The 16,216-nt window shown below is 37.8% G+C and overlaps 2 protein-coding genes across 2 annotated transcripts; one reads left to right on the plus strand and one right to left on the minus strand.

Moving 5' to 3' along the window:
- Positions 1 to 981: 981 nt before the first annotated feature.
- On the plus strand, positions 982 to 13,312 carry LOC137400452 (uncharacterized). The gene is made up of 10 exons (XM_068086778.1): positions 982 to 1,083; positions 2,689 to 2,832; positions 3,861 to 4,004; positions 4,530 to 4,667; positions 6,461 to 6,632; positions 8,895 to 9,060; positions 9,215 to 9,410; positions 9,917 to 10,039; positions 10,862 to 10,980; positions 12,659 to 13,312. The coding sequence occupies exons 2-10, from the start codon at positions 2,700 to 2,702 to the stop codon at positions 13,310 to 13,312; spliced, it is 1,845 nt and encodes a 614-aa protein (XP_067942879.1). The 5' UTR covers positions 982 to 1,083; positions 2,689 to 2,699.
- Positions 13,313 to 13,530: 218 nt separating this feature from the next.
- On the minus strand, positions 13,531 to 15,878 carry LOC137399510 (GPI transamidase component PIG-T-like). The gene is made up of 2 exons (XM_068085653.1): positions 14,697 to 15,878; positions 13,531 to 14,583 (listed from the first exon to the last, which is right to left on the minus strand). The coding sequence occupies exons 1-2, from the start codon at positions 15,876 to 15,878 to the stop codon at positions 14,026 to 14,028; spliced, it is 1,740 nt and encodes a 579-aa protein (XP_067941754.1). The 3' UTR covers positions 13,531 to 14,025.
- Positions 15,879 to 16,216: the final 338 nt, after the last annotated feature.

Below are 16,216 nucleotides of genomic sequence, written 5' to 3' on the forward strand. Positions count from 1 at the left end.
CTTGTTGTGATGAATGGTAAACTTTCAAAAACATTTCCAGTTAGATCTTCAAATTACATCTTCAAGAGTTCTTCTAGGCACTGTTTTAGGTCCATCGTTGTTTATCCTATGCATAAATCGCATCGTTACTATGATTAAACATTCAAAAATCAGGCTTCATGCCGATGTCTTGCTTTACTGTGACATTAGATCAAAACAGGAGTGCATAGAATTTCAGGATGACCTTAATATACATGGGCAGGTGAAAGGAAGGTACAGCTCAGCTTTATTAAATCTCATGTTATAGTATTTGGACAAGACATGCTTGAAAATTACCACCTGTGCAGTCAACCTTTGAGCTATTTGGATTCTATAAAAAATTTAGGTGTGAATATCAGAAGGAATATTACCTGAAATGTGCATATTAAAACAGTGTGTAAAGAAATCATCTAGGATACTTGGATTGATGAAACATGCACTATTTCAAGCTCCCACAAAGTAATGTATGTAGCGTACCTCTCCTTAGACCGTAGACCATATCTGGAAGATACAATGAAAGCTTGAGATCCATACAGGGTAAAGCACATAAATATGCTTGAAAGAATTCAGTCGCAGGCTCTCAGATTTATTGAAAATGCAAAGGAAAGAGATTTCTAGGTAAAGGTGGCAAGAGAAAAGTTAAATCTAGATTTGCTAAAAGACAGGATGACTAGTGTTCGTAGAAACATACTTTTCAAAGTTTTTAAAGATCAGGATGAGTTCCTAAGTTTAATAATTTTTATAACCAATTTATTGAGACTCACCAATATACAAACAAGATTTAGCACAAAAGCCTTTACATGCAACCTTTTCAGTTTCTTCCCATACACCACTAGGGAACTTAGACTAAATTAACACCATATTTTAAAATTCTGTATACAGCTTTTTCATGCCTTACATATTCTTACTAGACTGCGCTAATGTTGTACTATGTTTTATTGTGGTAAAAAATTGATATTTTAGTAACAAAGAAAGGAAATTACAGACCATCAAAGAGATTCTCCCCTTCCCCACTAAATGGGGTCTAGAGGATGAATGAAGAAGAAAGAGATTCTAAATTTTGAGGTCATTTGGTTTTTTGCATAGCTGCTGCGTAAATGATCTATTGATCTTAAATTATTATGAATGTTGTTTTGAGATAATCTTTAGTATGTTTAACTTTGACTGGCATGGTGTACAATGTGTCTTTTTGAATGGTAGTCAAATGGAATGAGAACTAGGTTGTGTGGTAAATCAACAGTGAATCGATGAGTTGAAATCTCTTTAATTCGACACAATGTCTCTTACCATAATTACTGCTGCTGTTAACTTTACTAACGGCTTATATTCTAACTGCAGTTGTTGGAGGACTTATAAAAATAAGCTGTAATTTTTTGACTAAGAATAGATATGATTGATTAGAATCAGACAAAGAAACAAGTCTAGCAATATCACTGAGGTTATTTAAACAAAGCAAACTACAAAGCTAAAGATATACTATAGCTGGTTGTACTAGAAGGAAGCAGTGCCAAAAGTAGTCATTAGCAGATAACTAGAATAACATGTAATAAATTATTTAATTAAATGTCAAGGTTTTATGCCTTATGCTTGTAGTGGAAATTTTATTTACACAATATTTTTAAGACAGCTTAATTAAGTGTCCTATCTTGCTCTTCAAAAGCAGACAGCAAAAAATATAAGCATCACAGCGGTGTTTGCTTGCTTTGTAGCATCTGACTCTGTAAGTCCCTCCAGAACATTCGTCTTGAAAATTAGCAGGTTTCATAAATTTATTCCTCAACAGCTCATTTTTGAGTTCCATCCTGTAGTAAGTAGTATGTAAAGTTCCTGCGGTAAGTTTGGTGGTAGTATTCATACTTAAATTGATATCAAAGATTTGATATTACATGGTAAGATGTAGAGTTTAAAGCAGCACAAAGATGTACGGAGAGTAATGCAGTAAAGAAAACATTCCTCATGAGTAGGACAATGAACCTGGTTTTGGGTTTTGAAATAACTCAAGTGTTAACTGTCCTAGTTAGTAAAACTGAACGATATTAACTGGCAAGCTCACAAGATTAGTTTTCAGGTAACAAACTATTATTGAGATCTCTGGTTCTAGTGCTCCCTTTTTCTGTCTGATAATTGAAATGTATAAAAATGCTGTAGCGAGCTGAATAGTGTTCCATTGACTAATCTAACTTAATTCTGAGTAAACAATGAAAACAAGTTACTGTTTAACAACACCTTTATTAAATAAGATATGTTAAAATCCATATGCACTGTGCTGATTAATCTCATTCTACCTTAACTCTTGCTCTGTGGTTTTTAACCTTCAATCAAACCCTAGAGAATCAGCGAGTCAGTCTCAGGGTGTCAGCGGAGATCTTTCAAAGACAACAGCAGAAGTTACACTGATTTGCAAAATAACGTCTTTATGAAAAAATATGTAATTTGTTGTCAGTCCATGCATTGTACTGGTTTTGTTCCTTGAACATTGTGATATTAATGCGCAGTTAATTTGATCACCCACGAAACATATATATGTCTTGAATGTGAAATAAGTATTATATTATTTTTCAATAAAGAAGGGTTTGGTGAAAGCGCATATGAAGTTGGTAAGGTTTAGTACATCCAACAAGGTTAAGAACCACTGCTCTAGTTGAACTGTCTTCTATTGGTATGTTTCAGTCACCTCGCTTATGGATAGACCGAAGCGCAAACACACCTTGCCAGTAAGATATAGTCCTTCTGGTGCATCACCCTGTACCAGCAGCAGGAAAAGGAGCCGGGTGATCAAAGAAGAGATTGTATCAGGAGACTTGCTTGCAGATGGTTAGTAAGGTTCCACTGCAAAGCTTTAAAAAATATAATCCAATGTTTATGGGCACCAAGCGGTATTGGCTGGTGGTCTGTCATCATTTGAGATTAAAGCTTCATGATATGGCGATTTTATAGTTTGGTGGCAATTTTTAAGGTAGCCGATTTGAAAATCGCCAATATTTAAAGAGATACCACCAATAATATAAACGATATACTTGCGTAATGGTGATCTATCTCTTACATGACAATTTTTACAGTGAGCGATACTGAAACTAAAATGCATGGGTCTTCTAGTCTTATAATAAGCCTTGGCCTGATTCATGGCCTTCCATGGCTATGAATCAGGCCAAGGCCTTCCATGCACACAGGTATTCATAAAATAAATGTTTCTAATGATCACAAACAAAACAGTTTGTTTTTAAGTTAATATATGCAAAGAATATTAACAACGATTTTGAAGTTGTTAACATAATGATATATCGCTAAATAATAATCGTTTATTTACAATATTGAATCGTCTGATGAGTTTTGAAAATCATGAGGCTCTATTTAAGATCTGTATGCAAGCATTAACTATAAAACATGCTATTTAGAATGTATGATATTAATCTAGTCTGTTGGTTGATATGTATTAGGTTGTATACTAGTTGTTTGGTGTGGCGTTACAAGCCTAAAGTAACAAATAAAAATATTTTCCTTGGAACTTTTGTGGCTTGTGAGTTATGCAAGACTTGAAACTCCATGAAATTCTGAACACAACAAGTACATCGGTCATGTACTTTTTGGATCCAGCAGTTTATAAAAATCTCCTTAATCTACTGCATTTGTGTAGATCTAATTTTGCTACTACCACTCGTAGGCCTACTTGATTTTGCATGGCTAGTTTTGTAGCCAATTTCTGACTTGTCTGTATCATGGCTGCCACAGAGTGTTTGTAACATGCTCAATGGTGGCTTTAATATCTGAGTATAGATTTGATATACTCTAATCTGTGTGTAACATGTCTGACGCTGGATTTTATATGATGGAAGCTTCTTTAGGTTCACTTTTTCTGTGTGAGAAGTGCGGCAGCCGATTTCTGGACAGCCGGAGGAGAGGCCCCGCAAGGAAAACTACCAAAGTAGTGCATCCTACTCTAAGATATGGGCCACACGGAGAAGAGCTGCTCTACTGCTGTCGCTGTGGTATGAGTCCCAATGGAGTAGTCTGTCCTTGATAGCACTATTCAGAGAGATGATAACTCTAAACCCATGTTGCTTCTTATTTATTAGCCTGAGAGATTGAGACGAAAAAGTATCTCTCCAGCGATTTGCTTCTCTTAAATGTTTGGAAGTTTAATGTTACAAGCTACAGATATTTAATGGTTTACATTTACAGCCTAGATTATAGTTTAGTTGGATTTTCCACTTAGCTTTCAGAAAATGTCTGCATTGTCCAGGTTTCATTGACAACTTTTTGATTTATTGGGGATTAGCCACTTGCCTTAATTATCCCTGAAATGAGGGTCGATTGAGAAATTTTTATGGTCATTACTAGAGTTAAATGCATGCTCATGTGCTCATAGATTGAAAATCCTAGACTGGGTTTTGAATTCTTGTCACATGTTATAATTCGAGCTTTTTATTGCACACATGCTATAATTTAGTTCTTCTACTGAGAAAGGCGAGCAGTGGAAAAAGTTATGGTTACTCTTGTTTGCTGTTGAGCAGGTGTAGATCATGATAAGTCATATTCCATTACTAACGCTGACACTACTAAATCAAAGAAGTCATCACAGAAAAGCCAACCAGATGAGGAGCTGGTCGAGTTTTCTCACAACCTAGAAACTGTGACTGGCATGCCCAATGGTAAGGCTTACCACTAGAAATCTAATCTCGTTGAAACCTGTGTCCAGGGTAACATATATCAGTCAGATGGGTCATATACTCATAGTTTAGTCCAGGGTAACATATATCAGTCAGATGGGTCATATACTCATAGTTTAGTCCAGGGTAACATATATCAGTCAGACGGGTCATATACTCATAGTTTAGTCCAGGGTAACATATATCAGTCAGATGGGTCATATACTCATAGTTTAGTCCAGGGTAACATATATCAGTCAGATGGGTCATATACTCATAGTTTAGTCCAGGGTAACATATATCAGTCAGATGGGTCATATACTCATAGTTTAGTCCAGGGTAACATATATCAGTCAGACGGGTCATATACTCGTAGTTTAGTCCAGGGTAACATATATCAGTCAGATGGGTCATATATATCAGTCAGATGGGTCATATATATCAGTCAGATGGGTCATATATATCAGTCAGATGGGTCATATACTCATAGTTTAGTAACTTCATTTCTTGATTGGCTTTTGTCGGCCAGTGAAATAGAGCTATGATCAAATAAAAGAAGTACGTTACTTCTTCTATTTTAAACATGACTTGTTCAATAAACTTCTATAGTTTATTTACTTTAACCTATTTTTTAGTTTTAGTGGTAGTTAAGTTTAGATTTAAAAGCTAAACTTTCCAGCATGCGAGGGTAGTTTAAATCTGATGTTGATGCCGCCATTTAAAGGGCAGATTTAGTATCTGATGCATAGTATTGTATACATCACTGGAGAACTAGTTTTAGGCAAAATATTTTAGTCTTTAAAGCCTTTCAAACATCAACTGTTTGTTTTTGTCTTCTACACCATGTTTGTTGCCTCCAAATTCCAAGAACGATTCTCACCGTAAATTATTAAATAATCATTATTGGGCATTATCTATTTTACTGTTGGTACAATGAGAGAGAGAGAGGAGAGAGAGAGGGAGAGAGAGGGAGAGAGGGAGAGAGACGGAGAGAGGGAGAGAGAGGGAGAGAGAGGGGGAGACGGGGAGAGGGAGAGAGAGGGAGAGAGAGGGAGGGAGGGAGAGGGAGGGAGGGAGAGGGGGAGAGAGGGAGAGGGAGAGAGAGGGAGGGAGAGACGGAGAGAGAGACAGTCTAACAAAGAATGGCTTATGGTGTATAATTTAGTTTAATTTTTGCTATAATAAAAGCCATGTCTGGCCGAAGCCATGGATGGAAATTGAAAAAAAAAGATTTCATAATTCTGGATTTGAACTGGTGACATTCAGCTTTGTAGATCCATACTCGAACACCTATGCCAATCTTCCAGCATTTTGGAAAAACTGCGCTGATAGTTATTTTCTGTACTTTATCGGCTCACCTGACCATCTCTCACAGCACCCTGAACTGCCAGGGTACTTTACTGTAATAAGAACCACTCTGTCTGTTCAAAGTCACGCTTAGAGGTTTGGAAAAAAGGTCACTTTCAATGTACTCGAACTCGTGACTTTGGGCTTAGTGGACCGACATTCTACCACCTGTACCAATCGTCTGTACCAATCGTCTGCCAACTAAAATAAATGTGCAGTTTATTATTACGCTCAATGATCTCACATCGCCTACCGGACTGACAGGATATTAGCAAAAATAAAACGATTTTTTGCTTTTATTATCCTGTTTGTGTCTCGCTAATTATAATCTACTTGGCTCTACATTGTGGGAATCTTCCAAGAGAAGACAACTATCTTAAACTACACATGAATGAAATGGTTTTTTCATTTGTAAGATTGGATTAGTTCTTCCTGTTTCTTCATTTTAGCGTCTAAGCTGATATGTTACAACACATCCAGGAGCTGTCAATGCCTACCGACATATCTAAAAAATGCTGAAGATACCAATTCTGAGGTGCAGTCACTACTCGATATCATGGCCGAAGGAGAGCGACTGAGGTCTCTTAAGGTCAACAACATGCCTGCAGGCACGAGGAATCGGTAAGAGGTTGTTGGGTACAGAGCTTACAAAGTTTAGTTACATAGTTGTCTCAACTTCTTATAGTCAGTGCAGTTTGTTTTATTTTTGTGGAAATGATTTGAGGCTTTGTTTAGTGCTTCTTTTTGGAAAATGTGAAAACAGATTTTAGGTTAGCTTGTTCGCAGATTAATTCTGAGGGTCCGAATAGCTAGCTCCCTTAACATCATCAGAACGTGAACCAAGGTGATGCTCATTCTCTGAATTGGCAAAGTTCCAGACTGCATTACTTCGTATTTTATGAGCTTATTTGGAGTGAAAAGCTTCATATTATTCAGAATTTAGTTTATTCAGAATTTAGGCTATTTTTCTAGGAGTTTTGACTAATTTGGCCAGACTGTGGCATCCTTTGCTTAAGGCCTATGATTATGACTATAAAAGGTACATGTAGTTACTTCATATAAAATGTGAAGGAAAAGATAAAGTTAATGAAGCAGTGCTGCCTTTTGGAGACAGGAAAGGCAGCGAAAGGAAAGCTAGAAGCGATAAGCTCACCTACTAAAATGATATCCACAATTTCCTGTTTGCTTTAAGTAAATTCCACTCTAGTCATTAAGAATAGTTAAGTGAGATTATATTAAATGTTTCTTATAATAATCTAATAATAATTAAATAAGTTATATAATAATATTTAGATCTAAAGATCTATTAGATTTTTAATTTAATAGGAGCCCTGTCTGTTCATCTATTTGGAACTTCAGTTACGGGTTGGAAAAAAGATTGTGTCATACAGGATTTGAGCTCATAACCTTCTGCTTGACTGCCCAGCACGCTATCACCTGCACTAATTGTTCAGGATTGCACAGATTGTTTAGGATTTTTGGAACCGCATTCCAGGATGTTAGAATAATTGTGCGCATACTTATACTCTGTGCTTTATTGGCACGCTTGACAATCTCTCACTGGACTACCAGGGTACTAGTAATAATAATAAAACTCGTAACGTGGTGAGTGGCGGTTCAGTGCTTACAGAAACAGCAAGTTTCTCACTCGTCTCTTGAACTCAGGTTCTATGATGTTTGCTGCCTGCTCTATCCAGTGATGTTTTCTGTTGTGTAGAAATGTCTGTTAGAATATTTGATTTACTAGGCTATGTTCTGTTACCCATTTGCTGGAAGATTCATAAAACAATTGACTCATTACACAATCATCCTTTTTCTGAGACCAACCTGAGTAGATGAAGATTTGTTGTAGAAAGTTGTGCTTATTCTGAGTGGACTTACTACGAAATTATATGTGTGTTATTAATATTAAATGCCCATTTCAATTTGTCATAAACCCAAATTATGGCATTTTGATTCTAGGCTTAACTTAAATATTCGACTGCTTCTTGTTAGGCATTTCTCAGTTGATCCATAAATCCATGACTTGTTAATGCTAGGTGACCGCTGCCCATTGTACACAGTTAACATCTACTTGTAAGTTTTATAGTTTCAGATAAACTGCTTCATATGTAGAAACTGTCGTATGTCGAGACAAATACTTTTATAAGATTACATTTTGTTTAGTTTAATTCATTCTCGGACCCAAAAGCTACAATAAATGCTTAATGTAATAGCATACAACATTAAAATAAGAGTGTTACATAAAACTATGTAAAAATTCAATGGGAAGACCTACATTATATGTAAATATTAAATTAATATAAACTAAAAATCAATAAAAAAAAGTTTGTTGCTTTACTTTAGGGATGTCTAAATGGAGGTTATTAAAGTTTGGCTATGCATATGTTCAGTGGTAGAGTGAGTGGTAGGACATATGAAGCAGAACTCACTCTAACTGTAACTCACACTAGACATAGACGGTTGTTTTTACATTTAATTTATAATTTCTATCAGCTTTTTTACTTCCACTTCTAAAACTAATATTTTGCGAAATTTCAAGAATCCTATGTTGGAAATTACTTTGTATGTCAAGTCAAATATTTGCTCAACTTTAACTGGGCTTGTCGCAAAAAATGGTATCTAGAGGTGAGCATAGGAAGAGGTAAATAGGTATTTGCATGTTTTTACTGTTGGGACAAACAAGGTTTGACAAAAACTAATCCTGTCAAACCAGTATGTTCTGGTAACATATGGTCTTGTATTAAGTAAACCTACAAACCCTAAGGAATTAGTATGATCTTACTAAACTCTTTGTATTTACGCTAAAAAGCGCATATTTAGCTGTCGTGGTGACCAACATTTTATGAGACATCAAGGTAAGAACACTGGGTTCATGTGCAGGAACATTGGTTTGGGCAATGGGAAGAAGAGGAGCAAGCTGTATGAAGCCTATGTTCTACAACACAGACCTCGATTGAGGGAGGAGCTTCAGCTTTGCGAGTCAACCGCTCAGAAGATTTTAGGCTACTCTAATAACTTTCTTCACAAGAGCCTAATTACTGAGGAGGTGAGCGGCTAAACATCACCATTGACTCAATGCTAATCAGTACCTACCTCCTGGCTGTTTTTTATCGACAAGCGATGGTGTTGGTAACAGTCATCTTTTAGCGATTAGACTTTGTAGTAAATAACGGCTTGTATCTTACTAATTTTTGTTGTAGAAACGAACTCGACTAGGAGGGAAGAAGAAGGACCAGCTACAGCCTGTCACGATGCTTTGGAAGAATGAGTGCTGTCGAGACAACTGTACACGAATAGTTAAAACTCACCTCAACCTTGTTGCCAGGTGGAGACAACTAGCCCTGGAAAGTCGTCGGGGCTTGCAGCAGGCTGTGGCTGAGCTTCTCACACCGACAGGTACCACTAAAAGCTGGTCCACAATGTATGCCGGAGTTGTCTTCTTAGCAATTATTTGTCGACCATGTGCACTGTAAACCAATGGCATCGCGGAGGCAACATGTCGTCGGGAAATGTGTTGGGAAATATTGCAGCCATCAAACTTTTCCGATATTTCGCCGAGCATATGGTACTCTGTGCAATGTGAACCGCTCCAGCAATTTTTGATTGGCTGTCGGGATCGCTTAATCCATATTTCCCTACTTGTGGGACTAGTATTTCCTTGTGTATTAGTATGGCATTAGTATCTCGTTTCATTGTGGAATGATGGAAACACTGTGTTGCTGACTATCTGCCAATAAAATGCTCATCGGTTTGTAAGTGTGTACACTGTTATCACAGACGATCACCAATTTACTATGGAATTAATGTCACTATGCAGCGATATAGTTGGAACCAGTCTTGATGGTTTGGTTAGTTGTTGTACTATTTGAACTTGTTCATGAGTAACATTCTGTCTTTAACAGCGGGAACTAAGGCTAATTGTTACAAGTTCATCGCTATGGTTACTGGCTGTAGCACAGCTACCATTGCCAAAGTGGTTGGCAATACGAGGAAAAATGGAGGGGTGCTAGGAATGCATGAACATGGTAAGCTGAATTGTATAGTAGTCAGTAACTAGCGCACCTGAGACCCTAGTACTGCAGTTTAGTAACTTAGATTAATCTAATCAAGGCCAATATAGTGCACTCACTAACAGTTAAAGTCAACATGGTTGTAACTTATGCTATGTGTATTTGAGGTCTATTCTCAATTAAAAACATCTGCTGCTGAGTGGAAATCCAGCTCAATTGTTTCACACTAGAAACTGAAAATATAAATAAACATAAAATATAAAAAATAGACAATATGTACGAAATAAACAAACAGAAATGACAATCCACTTCTTGGTTGCGCACTATCTAGACTTTCCTCATACATATGTTTTCTGTTTGTGCCAAGACATTCCCGTGATGATATCTAGCCAACAAGTGAACTAGGCTGAACTTGGTGAATGTGGTCGTAAATGCAGGTGGATGTAGGTCATGCAGATCGTAACTCAGATAGTTACTGCATGTATGACAGCTAACATGAAGTGGGCTGAGGATGAGTTGTAATTAGAATTGATGAGTAACAATTAACTTGGATATCTACTTGTGTTCCTCACAATTATGGTGAGCTGACTTCGTTTAACATTTTCTTATTTCTTTCGAACAATCTTATCCTCGCTGTTTGTTTCTTACGTTGACAACTGAGGATGAACCATAAAGTTACCAAACATGTAGGCATGAACAAGCTCTGCCACTTTGTATTTATGTGACTGCTCTTGTAATACATGCTATGCGATTTCATTTTGTTAAATTTAAATATGATTGCATATTTTTGTGTAAATTGAAGCACTCTCTTTATTCTAATTTTTATGCATTTCTTAGGCTTGAGAAAATATTGGAGGAGAAAGCGGGAGATAGAGAATGGCGAAGATTCTGAGGAGGAACTACCTAGTGTGTGGACCTTACCGCAGCATCACGCAGAGGAAGTTAGCTTGAGACAGGTAAGGGCTGCATGATATTTGAGATGGTTAGCACTTGTCACCGCAGTGGCTAATGGAAGGGCTCACAGGTTCGCAAAACTAGTAACTACATCCAGAAAGTCATCGGTCAGACAGTAACTAGGAGTATTATTTAGTGTTTTCCAAAACTATACGTATAATGGTAACTATCTCGGTGCCGGTTAATTTGCATAGATTTAGCAAACATCTATTAAGAGGAGGCTATACACAAAACCCTATTTCGGCTCAAAAAGGACACAGAGACTAACATGACCATAATAGACTACTAGTATGTTATTTTGTGTGTTATTTTCCGCTCGGTCGTGAGCATATTGTAGCTGAATATTTGAGGTTAGCCATTTTTAATAAATAATTTGGAACTATCATAACAGTTCAGTAATCTATGCGTCAATAATCTTGTAATAACAAAATTGCATGGCTACTCTATGACACATTTTAACTAGCTCCTAGCTCCCTCTAGGAACATGAATAGACGTGACAACCACTGAGTTCCTATGAGACAATAGTACATGCATGTCTAAGATTAGGTTTGCCGATATGTGAGTCATAACTACAATGTAGGTGGGTAAATGTATTCTCGCTACGCTGTATGTGCAAAATCATATTCCTTCTGATTTTCAGTAAATTCTTACTGATAAAAGAAATAACAATGGCATCGTCCAATATACGGTAACATGTTTCATTTCACAGAATAAACAAACCTCTGCTCCACAATTGTGACACTGAAACACATAAATTGCATGCCATCCAACATTTGTGACAGAAGTTCGTTGCATAGTTCTATGCAAGCAATGATATAAAACCACCCACAAGGATAGGCGACGGCTATCATATGGGCGAGATGTAATGACCGAGCTCTGTTGGAATTTTGCTAGCCTGGGTTTGGGGGCTAACACAGTTCTCGCGGGGCGGTCGCGTTGCCTTGTTAGGTATAAGTTTTTATTGCAGATGGGCGACAATCGCAGATAACAAACCATGAATCAGCAAACCTTGAATTTCTACAGTGTAGGGGTAATACCTAAACAAAAAAATGGATCCATGGAAAGTAAAACATTTTAAATTACCTATTTTTACCAATTTTGAGATTCGTAGGGGTCGTAATATATGCTTAAAATTAAATATAATTTACCCGAAATCACCCGAACAACATCCTTTTTCCTTAGTTTTTGATTAATATTTTGCCACCCTTAATATAAAATGAAAAAGTCTTTCATCGTTGTCACAGTGTTTGACCTGGCCAATAGGATGGGACAGCAAGCAAATCTGTGCAGTGTAGTTTTCATACTCAGAATCTAAATGTAAAGCCTAATTTGGGCCATTTCACGATGGCAAATATTAATATCGCGAATGCCTGTGAACGGCAACTGACTGATCATAACGGTGACAATATTGGGCAATATTTATTTGACAATAAAATGAAACCAACAGATAAGTAAAATAACCACCATTGTTCATAATATTTATAAATTTACAAGAGGCTTTATTCAGCATATTTTTTGTTTTGGTGCTATGTTTGGGTTCATTCCAACAGAGCTCGATCATTAAACCCCGTCCATATGATAGCCGTCGCCTATCCTGTGGAAGGTTTATATCATTGATGCAAGCGACTTTGCAGGCTAAGCGGTTTTGTTTATCAAACACTTGCTGTCACATTTTACAGACAGTTGACAAGCAGAGACAGGAGCTGGATCAACTTAAATCTTTGCTCTTGGAAAAGGAGAAGAAAATAGATGAGCAGCATTCGGAACTCTCAGCCTTCAACAAAAAGGGGGCCACAATCAGTGGTGTCAAACCCCCACCACTCATGCTCCAATCACCTACTTCTGGTGGCTGGAGGTCAGATGTAACAAACAGACTAACTGTGGATACAACCTCGATCCCCTCTCCTCAGTATCCACATAGACATACTACTAAAACGTTACTGCAGCCTAGTAAACTAGACAGCATTATCAAACAACGAAAGGAAACGGAGCCACCATCACTGAGTACTGTCACAGCTACCGCGAAAAACTCCTTGATTGCGCAAAGTTCACAAGATGTACCGCAACCTATGCTCCAAGCAATGCAATATTATTATGGTAACAATTTAGAAATGGCTGCCAATATGTTAAGCAAGCCCGATTCCCTTTATATGAGTCAGACGGTTGCACCAGGTGAGCATATGCACAACTTGAGCTCAGCTATGACTTATTCTCAAGACCTCTTGACTCACATGCCCTCAGCGTGTACTACTATGGAGAGTGCCCAGACAAGTGGCCATTATCATAGTCAGTTTCCATCGGATACTACTCATAGTCAATTTCACTATTTATGATGTACAATACATTGAGAATGTGTGAAGCAAATTTCAGTAGTATATAGTTCTTGACTGTCATGTTGTATTCGTTTGTTCTCTTTAGTATGGTGCCTTTTTTACTTTTGCGAACTCATTGCCAATGGAGCATCAGCTGAAAAACGCTGACGACCAAGTCTACATTTGCCTCAACACAATGGTTCATGAGCATCTCCTTGAGAAGTAACCAAAATGGGCTCACTGTATTTACATAGATGAGAACTAGACAAAAAGCAACGGCTATTTATAAAATGCTAAATATTGTGAAGAAACTCAACATTCTTGCACCAAAACCACCTTGCCAGTGCTAAAACTGGGACACTTATTTACATCGAAAATTAAAATAGCATAATAAGATATTTCTAAGAGTAATTGTGAACTGCAACTTGTCAAACAACAATAGCAAAGCAGACGAATTTTGCATCCGCACATTAGGAATGACTATAGTCGAAGGAATTTGTAGAACTGCGCAACAAGGCGAAAGTTCAAGGTTTATGTTCATTCGATATAAAATATTCAAAAGCAACCAAGAAATTCAAAGAAATTATTTTATGGTGATAGGGCATTTTTAACAGCCCTTGATTAACTAACTTCTAATCATAGAGTGCTAATAGTCCATAAACAAAGCTTCTATTGCGAATAGAAAAGTCACATTAAGCAACTGCATAATACTCAGTTGAAGGGAGCTAAAATGACTATTCTATCAAGTCATCTGCGTTGTCATAGTCGATGTCATCTGCGTTGTCATAGTCGATGTCATCTGCACCATCTCCGCTGCCTTCATTAAGTTTAGTAACTTCAGTCTTATCTACATTCATTCCTAGAAACTTCTTAAATTTTTGCAACCACGACTGAGGAGGCTCGGTTTCCCGCACCAACGTTTTAGTGGTGAGATTGTGGAAAGAGCCAAAGGCCAGGGCTACCACAGTGCAGGCTAGGCAAATAACATTATATGGCATGCTAAAGTCTGGAGTGGGCAAGAGAACTAATAATTTCTCAGTATAAAACCTAACTATGCTGTAATTGTCCTTCAGAGTCTGTATAGCTGCATCCGGAGGGGCATCTGGCAGCATGACTGTGATTATTGCAGCTGGTGTGTAGAAACCAAGGCTAGCATCAGGGTTGTATTCCGTCCACTTGAGAAATAGCTTATCCACATCAAATTGTATCACAGTTGTAGCATTTGCAGGAATGTTGAGGAGGAGTTCCAAAAGATAAGGCTTTTTGCGTTCTAGCCCAGGGGAGTAGGACATCTACAATGTAGCCAAATATGTTACGAAGTTTTGAATATATTTCCAACAATACCATAAAATTACAAAAAAACATCAGTATAAGTTATGCACAAAAGGATAATTGAGATAAGTACCTTGACAGGAGTAATTTTCATTTCCCCACTTCGTATAGAAAGTGTGTGGAGGTAGAGCCGGAGAAACCAGGGTATATACTCTGTATACACTAGCTGCAAGTGCTCTTCCTCGCTGTTCGTAATTTCACAGACTATAGAGCCGTATTCCTGTCCATAGCCAGTGAGATATCGCTGAAAGTGAATGACTGGTGCAGGAGGCGTCCTATATACAGGTTCCTGATGATAAGTAGCCTTCATATTCAAATTGACAATTGACACATATGTTGATATAGCAGTGCTTTCCTTTTGGAGTGTGTCATCACCAGGTGGGTTCAGAGATAGTGACAAAGGACCGTCACTTGGAGATTCGACAAGTATCTTACTGTGTCTTGCGATATGACACGCTTGAGAAATGGTCGAGTGAAATAATGATTTGAGGGTAAAATGCTTTGCTGTGTGCTCGAGTACGACTGAGAGAGACTGGGTTAATGACAAGGAGCGAGTCGAACAATCTGTTTGATCACATTCAGGCCTAACAACTAGTGAGAGAGAGTGGTAATGGGAGCTGTACAGTGGCTTTGGATTAAGTAGAGATGACAGTCCAGCTTTACCTACACAAGGTAGTAGCTTTTTCCATGGCGTGAGATTTTCAGTGCAGACATTTTCTTGAGGGAGATTGGCATATCTGAGAAAGGAGTTATTAAATGGCTTGTCTACAGAAAATGCTCCTCTAGGGTAAAATGTGTACTTTGGAATCGTTGTCACAGTCTCATCCACAAAGTTTAGAGAAGCGCAAATAAGACCCGACAGAGAATTCACCAAGCCTTTCCACTGAGCTTGTACATCATTTGTGTTCGATGAAAACAATACCAGAATTGCAGCTCCGGATGGAGTAGCAGCCCCATCTGGAGGAATTCCCCATTGTGAATACCGCCAGTTGCCTTGAGTTAATGACAGTTCCAGCTCCTGAACATTGTACTTGTGCAGAATCTCCCCCAATGCCTTGGGAAATAAGTTGTAATGGCCAATAGCAGGAGTGTGAGGAGAAGACTGAACGATGGATTTAAAGTTTGCATGAACGAGCTTATTATGGAGAGGACGGAGAGTAAGGGTCTCATCAAGGACTTCACTGTTTATTACTGTTGCGTGCAGCAAAATGACTATGACGGCCCCTGAATAGCTTGTCCCGGAGCACCCGAGCATGTTGACTAAAATAGAGCATAACAAAATATTACTAAACAATGGCTCCCTTCTTTGCACACGTAAATGACTTAAACCTATTCTAAACCAAAATATAGCTTCAAATTTCTTCTGAGGTCAGACATTGTAGAGCATAAATGAGGCAAACCTCTGAAATGATTAGCAGTTTCAGTAAAAGCACATTTACTACAAGTTTTGTAATGCAAACCTGGTTTAAATTGGTCGCCGTTCACACGCAAAAGACAGAAGATACGGGTGGAAATGTATGGTCAAACACTTCCATCTGTATCATACCGTAACTTACTTTGTAAGTTTAGAAAGCTGATAAAAATAAAAGAAGT

The sequence above is a fragment of the Watersipora subatra genome, chromosome 7 (assembly GCF_963576615.1).
Source record: "Watersipora subatra chromosome 7, tzWatSuba1.1, whole genome shotgun sequence".
NCBI lineage: Eukaryota > Metazoa > Bryozoa > Gymnolaemata > Cheilostomatida > Watersiporidae > Watersipora > Watersipora subatra.